Source organism: Pongo pygmaeus, chromosome 7, assembly GCF_028885625.2.
Source record: "Pongo pygmaeus isolate AG05252 chromosome 7, NHGRI_mPonPyg2-v2.0_pri, whole genome shotgun sequence".
Taxonomy (NCBI): Eukaryota; Metazoa; Chordata; class Mammalia; order Primates; family Hominidae; genus Pongo; species Pongo pygmaeus.
Window position 1 is genome coordinate 52,103,588 of NC_072380.2, and position 21,249 is coordinate 52,124,836.

At 34.6% G+C, this 21,249-nt stretch overlaps 1 protein-coding gene across 1 annotated transcript in view; it reads left to right on the forward strand.

Moving 5' to 3' along the window:
• LOC129042590 (carbonic anhydrase 1) overlaps nt 1-20,624 on the forward strand; it is a 54,253-nt gene extending 33,629 nt beyond the window's left edge. Inside the window, exons 2-8 of the mRNA XM_054498799.2 lie at nt 7,284-7,344; nt 10,521-10,718; nt 11,906-12,024; nt 15,354-15,449; nt 16,416-16,478; nt 19,122-19,277; nt 20,215-20,624. Coding sequence (XP_054354774.2) covers nt 7,308-7,344; nt 10,521-10,718; nt 11,906-12,024; nt 15,354-15,449; nt 16,416-16,478; nt 19,122-19,277; nt 20,215-20,331 — 786 coding nt within the window. The 5' untranslated portion in view covers nt 7,284-7,307 and the 3' untranslated portion in view covers nt 20,332-20,624. The remainder of the gene's footprint in view (nt 1-7,283; nt 7,345-10,520; nt 10,719-11,905; nt 12,025-15,353; nt 15,450-16,415; nt 16,479-19,121; nt 19,278-20,214) is intronic.
• The last annotated feature ends 625 nt before the right edge of the window (nt 20,625-21,249 follow it).

Below are 21,249 nucleotides of genomic sequence, written 5' to 3' on the forward strand. Positions count from 1 at the left end.
AAGTTTCAACCATAGCCCACACAGTTTTCTATTAGTAGTAGCACACTCAGTAAAAAATAAAAGCCATCTTTTACTGTGCATCTGCTATGTGCAATTAATCATTAATCCTCATTTAGAAAATATTTTTAGGTATTTTATACTTATTAACCCAGGTTTATCACAAAGAAACAGCATTACTCAAAGAAATTGGGTTAGACAGATTTTAAAAATTTTACCGTTAATGCTAATTCTTAAAAATAACTCTGAAGCAAAAGACAGTCTAGAGACTAAAGGAACATTGTAGATACTACTTCATCCTCATTCTATGTCTTTGTTTGCTCTTTTAAGATCAGTAAAGAGGACCTCTGTAATGTACTTTTTCTGTGAACCCTGCCCTTGAGTAATGAGTCATTCTGAAAATCATTAGTTCAAATAGTGCACTTGCCACTTTTCTTTGGTAGATCTACTAAGACAAAGATCAGATAAGAGTAAATTAAAATGACAATCTCCTGCAGGCAACAATTGGTATTTCCATTACTAGAAGGCATTTAGTTATTGTATCTGTCTTTACTTAATCATGGCTCTGACTTGAGCATTTGATTTAAAAACTACTGCAGAGCAAGTCACCACCCTGTATTTAGCATACTGACTTAATAGTTAAAAGGGTATCACAAAAAATGAATGAAAAAAAATTTATTCACTGGGGTTAGGTACTAGTAAAAGCATTAAAAATTCAAGAAATCTTATGGGGGAAATCTAATTTAGAAAAACAGTGAGTAGTTTTTGAAGTGGCTGTTGAAGTGAATATTAATTCAGTATTCTTCCTAAAGGAGAAAGCATGTCAAGAAAACAGCATTTAGGATTTTTAAAAATGTTTGTGAAAGTCGACAAATATGTTTTTAATATATTACCTGGAAATGTTTGTTAAAAACATAGATTCCCAGGTCTTGCATGCAGAGATTTTGATTCAGTAGTGTTATAATCATACATCACTTCAGTATAAATAACTTGTGTTCATATAATCTAATGCCTAATAGGAATGCTTGATAGTGTCCTAATCAGGACCTGCCCTCTTCAGAGGTGGCTACTTAGCTATTTGTAGTGAAATCAACACCTAAAGTTTTGTTATTTACTATAAAAGGTGTTAGAAAGAATTTTGTACAATTAGAGGTATCAAGAGTAGTAACTGCGAAGGAAAAATTTTCTGGACCCAGAAAATGTCTTGTATGAACAAGACATAGGAGTGGAGAAGCCCAGCACTAAAATGTCATTGATGGACTATGTGAGGTCTAAGCCCCACTGAACTCAGCTGCCTGACCCAAAAGAGGTCTTGATGTCATTGACGTCTGTTTGGAGTGAGCTTTTCATGCAAGGTGCTGGTTGGTGATCCTCACTTGCAGCCAGCCCGCCTGAAATTACAGGCAAGACATATGACTATTTTCTGGCTGTTTGCTTATAACACATGTACACTTGGGAAATTCGATTGTTGAAGACATGCTTTCACTGAAATACACCTCTTGGTAATTAGATTGTGAGGATGGAGCCATCTAACTCCCAGATACCTCTAACAAAGCTACCAATACTTACTAAAAGAGCTTATTTGTTGATCATCTAAACTGGCCAAGGCCATTCACAAAAATAAAGGATTGGTTGAGACACACACATTGTGTTTTAATATCACTTCAGGTGACTCTGAAGCAGGTGATTTACAAACCGTACACTGGGAACCACTGGATTAAGAAAAGACATGTCATTACAAATGTATTTTAGAAATCTAGTCTTTGATAAAAGGATTTAAGAGCTGATTTCAGGAGTAATAAGACATTTTTTTAATCTTAAAATGATTTTAGGTAGCTAGAACCCCCAAACAGATGCATGAAGAATGTTACTACAAGGTAACTAATAGAACTGACTTTCACCTCCCTTAATATTTACACTTGAGAACTTATCTCTTTTCATATTTACATATAAGATTTAGTTTAATCTACAGCAAACATGTATCTATGTAGCAAGTGTTTGAATTTCAGGCCACATGCAATATTTGAACTATTTTGTTTTATATCATCATCTATTTGCCTGAGAGTTAAAATCAAACTCTTTTTTTTTTTTTGAGGCTTATGTCGATCATTTATATTTGTGCAGAATTTTATTATTTATTTATTTATTTATTTATTTTGAGACGGAGTTTCACTCTTGTTGCCCAGGCTGGAGTGCAGCGGTGCAGTCTCGGCTCACTGCAACCTCTGGCTCCCGGGTTCAAGCGATTCTCCTGCCTCAGCCTCCTGAGTAGCTGGGATTACAGGTGCCTGCCACCATACCTGGCTAATTTTTTGTATTTTAGTAGAGATGGGATTTCATGATGTTGGCCAGGCTGGTCTCAAACTCCTGACCTCAGGTGATCCACCTGTCTCAGTTTCCCAAGGTGCTGGGATTACAGGCATGAGCCACCATGCCTGGCAGAATTTTATGCTTTATAAATCATTAATGAATGTTATTTTCTTTTTAGGTGAAAAATGTTACTTAATAGTGTCATCATCTGTTCTACAAGACTCATTAATTTCCCAAATAGTTATAGAAGATAAGATACAAATAGTATATTCTCAATTTTAAAAATAAATACAGGGATAGTACTATTAACCTGCCCAAGTTATCCATTCATGCAGTAGAAGAGATTCCTAATTATTAACATAAAAGTTCACTAGACATTCTCTGAATATACAGTGTGTCTTTCTAGCTGGTAATTTCAATAAGCATGACAGTCAATGAGATATACTTAAAATTTAATATTTTCAAAAGCATGAAATTGTAGGACATTGTGAATGCCTCTATGCTGTGTATTAAAATGATTACATATAAAGAGTTGACTTGGTTGTTAATAAAAAACACCTATTAGCAGATTTAACAACTGTGTTAAAAATAAAATATTCCAAGACAGGAAATAAAAGGTTGAAACTTTTCTTTAGTTACAGCAATAAAAGCCATAAAAGTGATGGATTTTTGAAATTTATATGTCAAATTTCAAACTATATTTGAAGAGTTAGATTTTGACACTTACAAAGTGTCATAAACTTGACACTTACAAAGATCAGTGTTCTCATTCTCCCAGTAATGACTGACAGACACAGACGGGTCACTTCATTCCTCCCATTAATAGAACTGAGAGGGGAAAGGCTTTTTCCTTAATCCAAAAACAAACATGAGTATAGCAAATCTCATTCACATGCCCAAATATCAATGTACCACACAACCTGAGTTCAGACCAGTGCACTTGGGTAAGCATAGTCCCTGATAACATTCTGTTCTTCTACATCTTTAAAAATATACAATAGTTTAAATTAAAAATGACCATTTAATTATTCTCTCTATAAGTGTCTATTGAGCGCCACTGTTTTCCAGGCATATTATAGGTGAAGAGAACATGGTGGTGAAGAAAATGATCAAGGCTTTATCATATCATAGAGACGCCATTTTAGAGATCGTTATAGACATTAAGCAAGTAAATTAATTTCACAATACAAACAAGATGTGACAAATGCTATGAAAGAAATAAGACAGAATGCTATCATGGAGTGACTGGGAAAAGGAGGACATGTGAATTTGGAGTTCAGGAAAGTCATTTCTAAGCAGGAGATATTTGAGGCTATACAAAGGTCTGGGTACAGAGCAATCTGGACAGCAGCACAGCAAGCACAAAGGTCCTAAAATGGGAACAAGCTCGGTATGGATGGAGACAAATACAAACCCTGGAAGGAATAAAGCTACCAACACAGCTTTGTTACAGGTGATGAGAAAGCCCAACTGAGAGAAAACGATAGCTGTGAAATCCAGATAACCCATCCTGACACTTCAGTTGATTAATCAGAATTTCTAGTTGTCTCAATGCAGAAATGTCTAGGCTAACATCACCATTTTCCGTGACCCACTTCTCCACTGGAAATAAGATTTATCTTGCCACCCCAAATGATACCATTTCTGGAGGGGCAGGGAATTTAGGAGGCAATGTGAGAGTCAGGCCAAATTTAATAGTCAACAATGACACTTATTTTCACAATATATAATTCCTCATTTTAGGGAAAATATGAATCCCAGGAAAGCCACTTATTGTTGTGGAACTCTAAGCATTGTAGAGCAGCTATGGCTTTTTGGAATTTGGTCCTGCCAAGGTGTGGATTTTTCCTTTCAGTGGCATTTAGCAGATCTCCTCCGTAACTAGGCACGGATGGCACTCTTTTTCACTTTTTGTTCCTTTTATACCAGAGTTATTTTCTAAGTACAAATTTAAATTTGAAACTCAACATAATTTATTTGCTTCCAGAAGAGTTCATGTTTTTAATTTTTAAATATTAAAATAAAAATTAGATGAAAAGTATCAAAGGAACTAGAAGAACAAAAGCTAAAATAAGAAATACTAAGGCTCTCAAATACAATTTAAAACTGACTTAAATATATACTTAAAAACACTGAAGAAATGCTTTTTTGAAAAACATTTTAGGTTACTAAAAAATCTTTAGGTGAAATTAATTGGTGTTAATAAATAAATGTAATAATCTAATATATATATTATATATGTATAAATTCAAATTATATTATCTACTATATATAATATATAATTATCTACTATATATAATATATAATTATCTACTATATATAATATATAATTATCTACTATATAATATATAATTATATACTATATATAATATATAATTATATACTATATATAATATATAATTATATACTATATATAATATATAATTATATACTATATATAATATATAATTATATACTATATATAATATATAATTATATACTATATATAATATATAATTATATTATATATCTAAATTTAAGAGTTATATATAAAATTTAAAAGTATATATATATATATATACACTTTTAGTTTAGAAGAGCAGAGTCTGTGTAGATTAAACTCCTTCTTGGTAGGCAAAAGTAACCCAAAGATCATTCTGGAAAAGTATACTGGGAGGAGGCTGTTGGTGAAAGTGAAGTGAATACAAAACTAAACATCTTGAATTTGGCATAGATTCAGCTGAGAGAAGCAAAATTTGTAAGCAGAAAAAGAAGGATAAAGGTAAATGGGAAGGGTGTTTGGACTTATAAAGGCTCATTAAACTTTATATCCTTTCTCTAAATAATTTTCTGCCAGTACAATAACACACCCTGGGTACACAATAAAATAAAAGGTGATAATAGTGAGGGTCCAGTGTCATTCTGCACCTAAAACTTTAAATAAATTCCCATTCCATATGGATGTTAAAGCATTTATGTGATGAATCATCGCATAATTGTGTAATGAAAGGGGGTTGCTGTTTTTCAAATCTGTTGATTAATAGAGTAGTTCAAGCTAAAGTTACTTTTTACAAAGTATACAATATTAGGAGGTAAATTACCTGGCAGGGGGTAGCCTGCTCCTGTCATTCCATGAGCTTCTGGAGTGAAGAAAGCCCAAGGATGAAGCTGACTCTTGGTCATCTTGAGCCAAACCAAGCTACATCACCTAATCCAATCCTCCAGAAAATAGAATCAACTGGAGGTCAGTGGACAATTGTTGACAGTGGAAGGCTAAGCAAATGTATTAGCTTTGGAATTACACAGATCTAGGTTTAAACCCTAGGCTTATGGGATATAAGCAGCCACTCGCAAGTTTTGTAACCCTGAGGTGTCTTCACCTCTCTAAGCCTCAATTTTTTTTTAATGTAAAACTCAATTTTTTTTCTTTTTTCAGAAACAGAGTGTCACTATGTTGCCCAAGCTGGTCTGGACCTCCTAGGCTCAAGAGATCCTCCCACCTCAGCCTAAAACACAGATTTTAATGCCCAATTTTGGTACAATAAGAATTAAATAAATTAATGCACGTAAAGTTTTTAGCACAGCAGTTGATCCCTATTGGGCCTTCAATAAACAGTACTTTGAAAAAAAAAGGAATTCCCTTTTAAACAATACCTTCTTATGCTTACTAAAGCCATAGAATGGGAGCTTGAGCCTCTTCCCACTCTGTGGATGTTCATGACCACAGCCCACTCTGCATATGAGATAATGAACCATCACTAACTGCAAAGGAGCAAACAACATGTCTCCAGTCAGCCTTGGTGAAAATTGCTCATGATCCCTCTCTTCTTTCAGGGGTTGCAGCAGCTCAGACAATCCTTACCGTGTGAAAGGAGGAATACTGTCATGGCATGAAAAAAGCATCACTATGGAAGCTTATTTTTCTGGTTTTCTTTTCTTTGAGCATGTTTAGAGCTTTGAACATGTAGAACTGGCCAGAGTCTGGCACATCCTAATCAGTTTTCTTTGCCTTCCTGAAAAGTCCTGTGTACCTTCTCATCATTCAGTTGGCATCAGTTCTCATCTTGGTCCAGGCTTAACGTGGACTTAAGAGTATTGTGAGCATAGGAGGGGAATTAGTGTGGCATTTGGTGGAGGTATAGTGAAGAAGGGAACTGGATTAGGAGGCTGAAGTCTTGGCTTCTTGGCTTGTTGCCAGTTGTGGCAAAGTACCTCAACATTTCTCAATTACAAATGCTAATTCTTACTATATAGCATTTGTATGTACGTGTGATGTGAAATAAAATAATAAGAAAGGGGTTTATAAATTATATAGAGCTATTTAAAAATAAGACTTTTATTCTAGTAGACCTATTTGATTTATAAAATAAATATTGTGTTATATTTAACTTTAATATTAATAAAATCTTCTCCATTTATGAATTCCAATATTACTCCAAAATGGACTTTATTCTTACCCTGCATATCTATAAAATGTGCCATTATAAATAACATATATTACAAATGATTAGTAATTTAATTATCTGATTTTAAATTAACATTAAGATACTAGTTCAGATCAGCCTGTAAACACACAAATTATTCTCCTGATAAATTACTTTTGCTTATACTGCTTAAGTAACTAACAAAGGTAGAGTTGGAAATCTTGAGTGTACAAAATATTTTTCGTTTAGAAAATCTAAAGAATTACATATTATAATATTAAGCCATATCTTCTGCTAACATGAGTGAAACAGGACTTGGCTTTATAAAATCTAGGATTTGATAATTCTCTTTTACAATATAAGAAAATTAAGCAATTGAAACTAACATAGCCCTTGTAGAATTTTTTACAACACCTTTTTTTAGATATGTGTACTTCCTGATAAGCAGAGATGATGAAATAATGGCCTATTAAAAGCAAATAAGTTTCTATAAAAATGCCCAAGCATGGATTTAAGGCATCTCCTGCATGCACAGTTCCAGTTAATTATTCCAGGTATTATTTTTGTTTTCAGGAAAAGAAAACTCAGTAGAAGATAATGGCAAGTCCAGACTGGGGATATGATGACAAAAATGGTAAGAGTTCTCCTGTTTATATAGGTCAAAATGATAGCTTGTTCCCATTTCCAACAGAAGAGATATTAAGCATTTAAAGTAATTGTACAGCCATAGGTTAATTGTTGAACTGTCTGCCTTAAATAATTATACTATCTTTGCACGTATTCTTAGCATTGTCTTTTGGGGCACGGCTGACTACAAAACATGTTTGATATGTATATACAGGCATACCTCAGAGATACTGAAGTTGCAATTGCAGACCTCTATCATTAAGCAAATATCACAAGAAAGCAAGTCACATAAAATTTGGAGTTTCCCAGGGCATTTACAAGTTATGTTTACACTATGCTGTTGTCTATTAAGTGTGCAATAGCATGTTTAAAAAATCTACATACTCTAATTAAAAATACTTTATTGCTGAAGTATGCTAGTGATCATCTCAGCCTTCAGAAGTATTAATTTTTTTTCTTTGACACAGAGTCTTGCTCTGTCGCCCAGGCTAGAGTGCAATGGCATGATCTAGGCTCACTGCAACCTCTGCCTCCCAGGTTCAAGTGATTCTCCTGCCTCAGCCTCCAGAGTAGCTGGGACTACAGGTGCCCACCACCACGCCTAGCTAATTTTTTTGTATTTTTAGTAGAGATGGGGTTCCACCATGTTAGCCAGGATGCTCTCAATCTCCTGACTTCATGATCTGCCCTCCTTGGCCTCCCAATGTGCTGGGATTACAGGCATGAGCCACTGCACTCAGCCAAGTATTAATCTTTTTGATGGTGGAGGGTCTTGCCTCAATGTGGATGACTGCTGACTGATCAGGATAGTGGTTGCTGAAGGTTGGGAAGGCTCAAAGTTATCCATGTCTTTGGAATCAACTTCTTCCAAACTCCTGTTAGTGTTGATAACTTGACCTTCTCCCATGAATTACAAATGTTCATGCAGAATGGTGAATCCTTTCCAGACAACTTCCATTTCCTTTACTCAGATCCATCATAAAAAAAATTATTATCTATGGGAACTACAGCCTTACAAAGTATATTCTTAAATAAGATTTGAAAGTTGAAATTACTCCTTGATCCATAGACTGCAGAATAGATGTTGTGTTAGCAGGCATGCACATAACATCAATCTCCTTGTACATCTCCATCAGAGCTCCTGGGTGACCACGTGCTTTGTCAATGAGCAGTGATATTTTGAAAGGAATCTTCTTTTACTGAGGAGTAGAGCTCAACAGTGGACTTGAAAATAGTCAGTAAGCCAGGCTGTAAACAGATGTGCTGTCATTCAGGCTTTGTTGTTCCTTTTATAGAGCACAGGCAGAGTAGATTGAGCATAATTCTTAAGGGTCCTAGGATTTTCAGAATGTTAAATGAGTGTTGGCTTCAACTTAAAGTCAACAGCTGCATTTGACCCTAACAAAAGAGTCAGGCTGTTTTTAAAAATTTTGAAACCATGCGTTGACTTCTCCTCTCTAGCTATGAAAGTCCTAGATGCTATCTTTTTCCAAAAGAAGGCTGTTTTTTCTACTCTGAAAACCTGTTGTTTAGTGTAGTCACCTTCATTGGTTATCTTAGCTAGATCTTCTGTATAACTGTCTGTGGCTTCTGTATCAGCACTTGCCACATCACCTCACACTTTCATGTTATGGAGATGGCATTTTTCTTTAAATCTCATGAACAAACCTCCACTAGCTTCTAACTTTTCTTCTGCAGCTTCTTTGCCTTTCTCAGCCTTCACAGAATTAAAGAGAGCTATAGCCTTGCTCTGATTAGGATTTGGCTTAAGGGAATGTGGTTGTTGGTTTGATCTTCTATCCAAACTACTCAAACTTTCTCTATATCAGCAATAATGCTGCTTTGCTTTCTTATCATTTGTGTGTGCACTGGTGTAGCACCTTTAATTTTCTCCAAGAACTTTTCTTTTGCATTCATGACTTGGCTAACTGGCACAAGAGGTCTAGTTTTTGGCCTGTCTCAACTCTTGACATGCCTTCCTCACTGAGCTTAATCATTTCTAGCTTTTGATTTAAAGTGAGAAACATGTGACTCTTCCTCTCACTGGAGTACTTACTTACAGGTCTTTGTAGGGTTATTAAACAGATTAATTTCCATATTCTTGTCTCAGGGAATAGGGAGACTTATAGAGAGGGAGATAGATGGGGAATAGCCAGTCAGTAAAGTAGTTAAAACACACGCAACATTTACAGATTAAGTTCATCATCTTACTTGGACATGGTTTATGGTGCCACAACACTATTATAATAGTAACATCAAAGATCTCCATGATAGATATATGAACAATTAAAAAGTTTAAAATATTGTGAGAATTACAAAATGTGACACAGAGACATGAAATAAACACATGCTGTTGAAAATATGCCCCTAATAAGCTTGCTTGACGCAAGGTTGCTACAAATCTTCAGTTTGTAAAAAATGCAATATCTGCAAAGCACAATAAAGTGAAGTGCAACAAAATGAGGTAAGCTTGTATTAGAAATCTATTGCTAATAATAAAATATGTATGGTCTGATTCTATAGACTATAAGTATACATCTATATTAGTAGTATTGACAAATACACTATTTTATAGTACAACATAGAAAAGGGGCCTGGTGCAGTGGCTCATGCTTGTAATCCCAGCACTTTGGGAGACCGAGGCAGGTGGATCACTTGAAGTCAGGAATTCAAGACAAGCCTGGAAAACTTAATGAAATCCCATTTCTACTAAAAATACAAAAAAAAATGGCCAGGCATGGTGGCATGTGCCTGTAATCCCAGCTACTTGGAAAACTGAGGCATGAGAATCGCTTGAGCTTGGGAGGCGGAGGTTGCAGTGAGCCGAGAGCGCATCACTGCACTCCAGCCTGGGTGACAGAGCAAGGCTCTGTCAAAAAAAAAAAAAGAAAGAGAGAGAGAGAAAGAAAGAAAGAAAGAATGAAAGAAAGAGAGAGAGAGAAAGAAAGAAAGAAAAGAAAGAAAGAAAGAAAGAAAGCAAAAGAAAGAAAGAGAAAAAGAGAGAGAGTAAGAAAGAAAGAAAAGGGACATTTTCAAACACAGAATTTCTATTAATCTTAAGAGAATATCATTTAATACACTTAAATAAACCCTAATCTAATAAGGAAACAGGTAACTATACTCCTAAAACTTGGAATCAAGCATTTGATAAAGCATTGATTTTACACGTGTTTGTCCTGGTAGGTCCTGAACAATGGAGCAAGCTGTACCCCATTGCCAATGGAAATAACCAGTCCCCTGTTGACATTAAAACCAGTGAAGCCAAACATGACACCTCTCTGAAACCTATTAGTGTCTCCTACAACCCAGCCACAGCCAAAGAAATTATCAATGTGGGACATTCCTTCCATGTAAATTTTGAGGACAACGATAACCGATCAGGTGAGCTGAAGGACCCTTCTGATATTTTTTTTCTTACAGTCTACTGGGGAAATTTAAAAAACAGTACTCGAAAAATATGACACCCATTCTAAGTCTTTTGTGCTTGTGTGCAGCATTCTGTAATCTACTGAGGCATCTTGGACTTCTGGAAAACTCCCAGGTGGTAAAGAAAATTTTTGGAACTCCCAGCTCTCTATTTTCAGTCTTTCTTTTCAAAGTCACCATCACATCTCTTCTCGTCATTCCAGTATCTGTATGCTCACTTCACTGTCTCTGAATAAACAGCATTTATCCAGAAAGGTCTTGTGAACCAGTCATTACAAATAGAACAACTAAAAAGAAAAATATTTTCTAATTGGGATGAGTATGAATGAGCACAGTAGAAAAGAAAAACAAAGCAGTAACTGAATTATCCTTATACTCCAGAATCTGGAACAAATTTTGCTACAGAGTTAGCTTTTCATGAAGTTTTATTGAATATTTTATTAAATGACAATTCCATAAAAGAGTTCTACAGATTTAAAATGCTAAATTTGTTTACTAGTTTCTGAGGCCTATATTTTAGGCACCTTGGGGCTATGTCCATTATTAATATTAGATTAGGTCTGGTATTATGTGCATTTAACTAATATTATCATTGGATAGTCTCTCCAAACAAAGTTTTATAAGTGCCCCACTGCCCCACTGGTACTCTCTCTTGGTCCCTGGGCAGGGATTCTCAACAAAGCTGTCAAGATATACTGTTGTGTCTTCATCAGTTACATAGTAGGTGATGAATGGTTCATTACTCAAAATAAACTACTAAAGATTTTTGATGCATACTGTCTTTGTTGAAAGAATGAAGGAATAAACTTGCAAATTAAAGGAGATTCAAGGACAGCCCTGTAATGATGTAATTCACTCACATGGCAATATGCTTTCTAGGAGTTAGAAACAGGTAAAATTGTAGCTCGTGTGCTGGGAAATGTGTATAATTCATGGAATATCTCATCAATGCCACAGTCAAGGGTGCACCATACATATGACTGTCATCCTCATGGATGTGGGGGAAAACAAGATGAAAGTCTAGGCACTAATGTTTGTTTTCACTTCTACTCAACACAATTTAGTGTTAGTTTATATTAAATGCAAAGATAAGCTAGAGTTTGTGGAGCATCAGGCTAACAATCGGTTCCCTTTACTTCCAGTGCTGAAAGGTGGATCTCTCTCCGACAGCTATAGGCTTTTTCAGTTCCATTTTCACTGGGGCAGTACAAATGAGCATGGTTCAGAACATACAGTGGATGGAGTCAAATATTCTGCCGAGGTAATGTAATTTAGTAAGTGAGAGATAATTACCCTGAGAGTACTCCCAGAAGCAGCTTCTCCCTTCTCTTCTAAGACAACATCATAATGACTCCAAAGGAATGGGTATTCCAGTAAGGAACTCCCAGGTTCCATTAAAATCAAGCACAGACACATAATGTTTGGCAAGAGAGGGAAAATTTTCATGTGGAAAGAGGCAGCTAAACTACTGAGCCCAAGATTCACCTTTCCCTGAGAATGCCTCAAAAACTGTTACCTTGATATCAAAGCTAGCTTCAAAGGGTGGCACTGCTCTCCTTTAAAGCTGTAACCCCAAATGGAACACACCACCATTTCCTCTTTATTTAAATGTTCAAGTTTGGATACACCAGCAGTATCGTTGTGGTCAAGCCAGGACAATTCAATGAGACTCTACTAAGAGCAATGGTCATAGCAATGGTCACCGAACAGCATACACCTAGATGAGGGTCTGAGCTTCCCTGGCTCTTAACTTGCTCTCACATGGAAGCTTGTGATTTATTTCAGGACATTATTATCAGTATATCCAAAGAAAAATGGAGACATGTACACCAAACTGTCAACAGAGGGTCTGGGAGATTAAAATGGGAGAAATTTTGCTCTTTACTTTAGATGTATGAATTATATAATACATGTGTACCCATATATGCAGGTTGACTTTTTAGTTTTATTTTCATCAGATGAATTCTATAATATATATAATTTTGCAATCTGCTTTTTTTCTATTTACTCAATTATCATGACAATTTTTAAAAATCAGAAGATTGAATTCCACCTTTTTTACTGTCACCATAGTATTTCATTTGGGTGAATGCATCAGAATTTATTTAACTGCCTTCTATTGATGAACAATCACAACATATGATTTTTGTTATATTGGTTTCTTTTGCTTTTATTTAAAAATGCTTCAGTGAATATATCAGTACATATATCTTGTGCACTAGTGAAAGTAATTATGTAGGATAGATTTTTACAGGGAAGACTGCTACGTTACAAAGTATGTGTATCTTTTATTATGATAGAATATCAGCAGATTGTATACAAATAAAACTTGCTTTACCTTGTGTTGTAAAGCATGACTAACACCTTTCAATGCACAGAAATCTGTTAATTGGGTTTTCCCCTCCATAAAATTGAATGCAGATTAAAATGAAATGGACTAAGAGCCTAAATTAGAATTATCTTTTTGGAAGGATTGTTGGTAGTATCCAAGAAAATTAAATTAGTGACTCTCTCATCTAAATTGAGAAAAATCAATATAATCCATGCTAGATATGAGAGACAGCCACAAAGTTTAGCATATGATTAAATTCAGTTCAATAAACCCTCTTGGGATACCTATAAGACAATAGGTTTGAGTGGCAGTGCAGCCTGTTGCTTAAGAATGCAAGTACCCAGCTGACTGCCAGGGTTTGAATCAAAGCTCGACCACTTACTAGCTGTACAACTTCGAACAAATCACTCTACACTCCAATATTCCTATATAGAGAATCTAGATAATATAGCATTAGTATCTATCTTAATAATTGTTGACAGCATGAAAAGAGTCAACCCATACAGAGCACACTTAGACCAGCACCTTTCATGTTGCATGTGCTGAATAATGTTACTTAACATTTCCATAGAGACACAAGCAAACGCTTTTCAAGCAGGGAAGTATAGGCATAAATTATTGTGATTAAATATAGCAGTAAATGGCAGTATGACTATTCACAAAGAAGCATGGGAATACAGATGTAAGAATAATTAATTACAAGAAGGGACAGAATCTACACTGGCATGGTCAGAGGAAATTGCAATAAGTGATCCCTCTTAATATACTGTCTTAATCATTCTTTTTTCATTCATCAGATATTCATTGAACACCTGCAATATGCCAGATACCGTCTTTATTTATTTTTTGTTGTTATTTATTTATTTATTTTTGAGAAAGAATCTTGCTCTCTTGCCCAGGCTGGAGTCCAGAGGCACGATCTCGGCTCACTGCAACCTCCTCTTCTCAGGTTCAAGTGATTCTCCTACCTCGGCCTCCTGAGTAGCTGAGATTACAGGCATGTGCCACCACACCCGGCTAATTTTGTATTTTTAGTAGAGATGGAGTTTCACCAGGTTGGTCAGGCTGATCTCAAACTCCTGACCTCATAATCTGCCCGCCTCGGCCTCCCACAGTGCTGGAATTACAGGCGGGAGATACTGTTTTTAAAAAGTACTTGCTATCAGTACTTGCATTTGATAGGGAAAATAAAAATTTCAGAGGCAGGAAGGCAGGAAAGAAGGGAGGGAGGGAGGAAGGAAGTGAGGGAGGAAGAAAGGGAAGGAGGGAGGAAGGAAGGGAGGGAGGGAGGAAGGGAGGAAGGAGAACAGGAAGGAGAGAGATTAAATAAGTGATATGGATAGAACTGTTTTTATTTGTGGTGGTTACTTTATATTGGATGATCAGAAAAGAATTAAGGAGTGGCATTTGAGTTCAACCCTAATTCAAGACAAAAGTCTGCCATTTGAAGATCATGGGGAAGGAAATTCCAGAGAAAGTTAGAAGCTAATGCAAAGGCTCAAAGTTGTGAACATGTGACGAAGTATAATCTGTAAGATGTGAATGTTAATAGGTGGGGAAAGTAAGAAATGAATGATAATTGTTGTACTTATTGATTGAGCAATTTAAAAACCTTATCCTAAGAAGGTAAAATTAAGCAGGTATGGCAAGAAGAAAATCTAGAGTTCTATTTTGGCCAGATTAAGTCTGAAATATCTATTAGACATCCATGTAGATATATCAAGAATAAATCAAGAATACGTATATACATACTTGGATGTACAAATCTAGAGTTTGCAGAGACATTAAGCTGGAGATATTTATTTGAGAGGTGTTTGGAAAGGGCACTAATGTGCCCGAAAGAATCTGTTCTTGGCCAAGACTCCCAGGTACTCCAGGAACCCTTTCTCATAAATTTACTATAAAGTACCTCATGTGAGAGAAAATTACTTCAATTATTTTCTCAAAAACTAGTTAGTCATATTTCCTGATCTTTTCATAACAAAGAGAGATACATTTAAAGGCGTAATATCCAATAACAGTATCATAGGAAAGGACATTTTGCTTACTGCTTCCAGGTTTTGTAATCTCTACTTGGCACACAGATAACCCTTCCTACGAGTGAGAACATAACTCTTCTAATCCAGTGGATAAAGGTTCACATAAGTTTTATGTGTCTAAGCCAAGATACATCATCATATGGTAACAAGTTAACTTATAACTTACCTTTTTTCATCACACTGGTATAAATAATTAATTAACCATAGTATCATTTTTAGCTTCACGTAGCTCACTGGAATTCTGCAAAGTACTCCAGCCTTGCTGAAGCTGTCTCAAAGGCTGATGGTTTGGCAGTTATTGGTGTTTTGATGAAGGTGAGTTACAGATAATTACACAGCTCTGCTTCCACTGTCTTACCAATTAGACCTCAAAATAGAAGGATATAAGGTAACATATATTTTAGAATTTCTTATTTTAAAGTTTCCATTTAACTGATGACTACAGGTGAACAAATAGTTCCCTAGTATTTTATTGCTTGGTTTTATCTCTGCCCTCTTAAAGAGAGAAATGAGTTTCAGGTGGAGGTGAGATAGAACGGTGTTCATAGGGAAAAAGGAATTTCTATTTTCCATCTCTTCCAAATTCCTCTTCCTCTAAACTTCCTACATCATATATTCTGAAATTTATTAATTTAATATCTCATCAGGAAAGAAATATTATTAAATATTAATAACGAAACCTGAAATCATAGATTCAGAAATTTAACAATTTAATATCTCATTAGGAAAGAAATAGTAAGAGAATTTTTTCTTGCAAAGAACATTCAATTGATTTTTTAAATGGCAGATGTTGTTCAAATCCTCTATAGAAGAATCCCTGAAAAGTTCCACGAAAAAGTTATTATTAAATTGGGTATGCCTGGGTAACCAAGTAACTCTTGAAATTATAGCACCTCTACTTAACCTTTACTGAGCACTTACAATATGCCAAATACTGTAGTAATGAAAACTAATATAACAGACCAAAATAAGAGATTTGTTTTTGTGTCAGTTTTGATAAATTACTAGATTTTGCCCTGTATAACTTTGAACATATTGCCAATAATTAAGTTTAAATCAAGCTTTTAGTTTGCTACTTTATCTGTAGGTACATATTATAAACAATTTATAGAGTACAAAGGCCCTCAAAGACATACAGCTTGAAAAATTTCCCCTTCTAAAGCAGAGAGAAAATACCTTACCTCTTGTCAGTTGTTAATTGAAAAAAAATTCAAAACTTAGTTAAGCAGTGTTCGATTGATAATAATCTTTATCGCATACTTTATTTTCTTAAATCTCCAGGTTGGTGAGGCCAACCCAAAGCTGCAGAAAGTACTTGATGCCCTCCAAGCAATTAAAACCAAGGTAAACACACTAAGTAGTTTAAATCAGAGATCAAGAATTTACAGATCTATGGAAATCATTTAATGAAGTATTAAAACTGGGGAGTAGGAAGGCCATAGCAAAAGCTACCAGCTGAAAATCAAGGTGCTACTTCAATACTGCCTACCTCTGAGAAAGTCTCTAATGCAGGGAATTGTTTTGGTTTTTTGTTTTTCATAGTTATGGTTTCTTTATTTCAGCAGAATATGGCCTGTAGAAAACCAGATTACACAGCCATTTAAATTTGCTTGAAAAACTATATCTAACAAAATTGTAATTTTCCATTTCATAAATAAAGATATCTCTAGTTTTTTAGCAGTACAAAAATTCAGAAGTAAAGGGCATTCTTCTGAGATATGATTGATATACAATCTTTGATAACCGTAAGTCTTGTCAACTCAAAAAAATATGGATTTTGTGATATACACAAACAGCTTTATTGTTTTAATGGTAAGCAGTTAAACCATAAATCAGAGATTTGTCATGTTTTGCAGCATGGAGAACTGTCATATATTTGTGTAAAATAAATCTGATTTATGCTGATTCTAGAAAAGATTAAACTTAAATGAGTGTCTTATAAAGTATAAATGACAGAAGATAAAAAATAAGCCCTCAACTCAAGAGTTATCAAAAAAAAATGAAAAGAAAATATAAGGAAATAATTAGTGAAGATAAAAGCAGAAAAGAATAAAATAAGAAAGAAAAATGATGGCTGGGTGTGGTGGCTCATGCCTGTAATCCCTGCACTTTGGGAGGCCGAGGCGGGTAGATTGCTTGAGGTCAGGAGCTCAAGACCAGCCTGGCCAACATAGTGAAATCCTGTCTCTACTAAAAATACAAAAAATTCGCTGGGCGTGGTGGTGCACACATGTAGTCCTAGCTACTCAGGAGATTGAGGCAGGAGAATCGCTTGAACCCAGGAGGTGGAGGTTGCAGTGGGCCAAGATTGTGCCACTGCACTCCAGCCTGGGTAACAGAGTAAGACTTCATCTTAAATAAATAAATAAATAAATTTTAAAAAGAAAAATGATGACTAAGTAAGGGGTAAAATTTTATCAATAAATTGAAAAGTTGATTCTTTGGAAGAACAACAAAAAAGTCAGACTTTGGGGAAGCTGGATAAAGAGAAAAAAAGCAGTACATATGAAACATTATTAGAAATAAATAGGTTGTGACTAAAGATATAGAAGAGAATTTTAAGAGACAAAATTTTTTATAACATTATGGCAGTAAATTTTAAAATTTAGATAAAATGGATAATTTTCCAAGAAAATGTGAAGTAAAGGCATTGACTCAAAAGGAGTTAGAATACCTAAATAGACTGAGAACCTAAAAGTAAATTTAAACAGTAGTCAAAATGTATCTATTAAACAAAAAGACTAGGCCCAGACCACTTCATGGAAAAGGGTTACTCAACTTTTAAGAAACAATCATGCCAGTGTTAACTAAACTGCCCAGATGAAGGAACAGACAGAAAACTTCCCATCAATTTAATGGAATCTGATACCAAAACCGGGTATGAAAACTACAAAACAGACAAAACAAAAAACATAGGATAAACTTTCTTAGGAATGTAGCTAAAGGAAATCCTAAAATTTATTATAACAAATCAAATTCAACAGTGTATTAAAAGAGTAGTTTCTGAACTCGTAGAGTTTCTGAACTAGTATTTTTGGGAAAATACAAGAATGACTCAATATTAGAAAATCTTAAATTAATTCATTATATTAACTAGTTAAAGATGAAGAAAACCTCATGATCAACTTGTTAAATGCTTAAAATCATTTGATAAATGTTAATGCCCTTTCTTTAGGATGAAACAAAATGAAAGAAAACTGTCTGAAAACTTATTGAATTTGATAAAGAATTTACCTAGAAACTTGTATCAACATTTAACTTCATAGTGAAACACTTAAGCATTTTCATTTCAATCAGGGACAAGACCAAGGTGCCACTGTGACCATCACAATTGAAAATTATAATAAGGGTCCTAGTCAGTGCAACAAAATAATGAAAGAGTACATATTATGATAGATATTGAAATAGCAAAAAAAAACTATCATTGTGTGCAGTTGATATCATCACTAACATCCACCTGAAAACTCCAGAAGAATCATCTAAAATACAGAATGCATAAAAGATTAGCATACAAATATCAGTATATTTCCTATACACCAGTAATAATCAGAAAAGATGATAGGAATAAATAGAATAAAACTAAAACAACCAATATGCATGTCAATAAAGATTTTTGCCATTGAAATAGAATCTGGCATCATTCCTAGAGAAAAAACAAAAGCTTTATACTAGAAATTAAATATGTTTTAAAGATATAGATTGTAAAAAAGGTTTTTGAATCTTTGCTTATCTGCAACCAAATGAAGAAGGAAACGTCTTGGTCAAAAACTTACATATAACACATTTTTCATCTTTTTTTCTTCTGTTGATATTGTTGTTTATATCCACAAACACACCAGTCATTAAATACTAAATAGTAGAAAAATCAATGACTCTTAGCTAAAATCTCTAAATAATGTATAACAAGATAATATAGCATATATATGTCACATATATTCATATTAAGTATTTTATATCATGCTGTAATGATGTATTCTTTTCTTCCAGGGCAAACGAGCCCCATTCACAAATTTTGACCCCTCTACTCTCCTTCCTTCATCCCTGGATTTCTGGACCTACCCTGGCTCTCTGACTCATCCTCCTCTTTATGAGAGTGTAACTTGGATCATCTTTAAGGAGAGCATCAGTGTCAGCTCAGAGCAGGTAGAGCTATGAATGAATGGGAACTGGGAATGCGTAGCAGGAATATTACTTTAATTGATAGTATCAGTGAGAGAGATTATTATTTCAGTCAGCTTTGTGAGAAGTTCATTTTTCCTCCCAACTTAAAAATATTAATTTGGGGACATAGGTTTATTAAACTATCCAAAAATGCATTATAATACTTTTTTTTGCCTTTGGCAGAAAAAAAAAAATGACTCCCACCACTCTTTCCTCCTTAATAAGGAAAAGTCCAACCTTGTTAAATATCTTCTTAAGCATTTCAGAAATAAAGGAAAAACTGTGACTGGACATTTCAATAAGACTTTGGGGAATTGTGGCTCCCAGCTGGCATACCTTGATAGTTGGCAAAATATTTTTATTCCTTTTGTGGAGTTTAAACTTTTAAATATTCAACAAAATATCTCATTAACTGTTGTTTATAATGGTGATTATAGTATCATTCATTGCTCAACCACGTTTATTAGGTGCCTTACATATATTTTATTAGCCGATTCTCATAACAAACCTACAGGACAAGCATTGCAGCCTGTTGCTAACTGACATTTAATGAGCACATGCTATATGTCAAGCAACATTCTAAGGGCTTTGCGTGTATTAACCCATTTAATCTTCACAACAACACAGTGAAGTAAGTACTATATGGAAACTAAGGTACCAAGCTAATAAGTCACTCACCCAATGTACCCCCAGCTGAAATTGAAAAGTTGATACTTTAACCCAGTTATCAATAATTAAAGCAAAATGCCTGGTTCAAAGGAATGAATATAAAGGATTTGGGGCTTACTCTCTTCCTATTAGTGATATTACTGCAATTTCTAACTCAGTTTTCTAAATATCAGTGGTTGGTAATCCTGTAAATAAAATGCTTTATGTAACTTTAAAAACTTTGTATTTTAAAAATATTTTATCCTTCCAGCTGGCACAATTCCGCAGTCTTCTATCAAATGTTGAAGGTGATAATGCTGTCCCCATTCAGCACAACAACCGCCCAACCCAACCTCTGAAGGGCAGAACAGTGAGAGCTTCATTCTGATGAGTCTGAGAAGAAGCTTGTCCTTCCTCAAGAACACAGCCCTGCTTCTGACATAATCCAGTAAAATAATAATTTTTAAGAAATAAATTTATTTCAATATTAGCAAGACAGCATGCCTTCAAATCAATCTGTAAAACTAAGAAACTTAAATTTTAGTTCTTACTGCTTAATTCAAATAATAATTAGTAAGCTAGCAAATAGTAATCTGTAAGCATAAGCTTATGCTTAAATTCAAGTTTAGTTTGAGGAATTCTTTAAAATTACAACTAAGTGATTTGTATGTCTATTTTTTCCAGTTTATTTGAACCAATAAAATAATTTTATCTCTTTCTTTCTATTGTGCAGTTTCTAAAACCATTAAGTTTCTACTCCATTTACATTCAAAAATCTTAAATACTTTACTTGCAAGAGTATTTTGCCTCAAATATAACAACCTAGGAGCAGCTGGAGATGAAATATTGAGAAATTAGTTTGCTTACTCCTGAAGACAAAAATACAGCTGAGATGACAACTGGATTTAATATCGTTATGCTGGCCCAACATTGCCACCATTTGTGTTGTCTGTGATCAAAATGATTATCTTTTATATAGGAAGATGATGCTTCTAGATATTGCTTTCACTTCTTCTCCCCACGTTAGCAAGGACAATGCTTCTCTGCCATTATTACAACTAGTTAGATTGCATGGAGAATCCTTACTTTAAAATTGGAAGAAAAGTCACAAGTGAATGGTTTATAAAAATGCTAAAGAAGTCATTTGTGCTTAGAATCCTATAGAAACATCATGCAATCTTTTAGTCAGATGTGCACTTCACCTTATGCTATTTTTATCTTTAATTGACACACAATAATTGTACATGTTTATGGAGTACAGTGTGGTGTTTTTTGTTTGTTTGTTTTTTGAGACAAGGTCTCACTC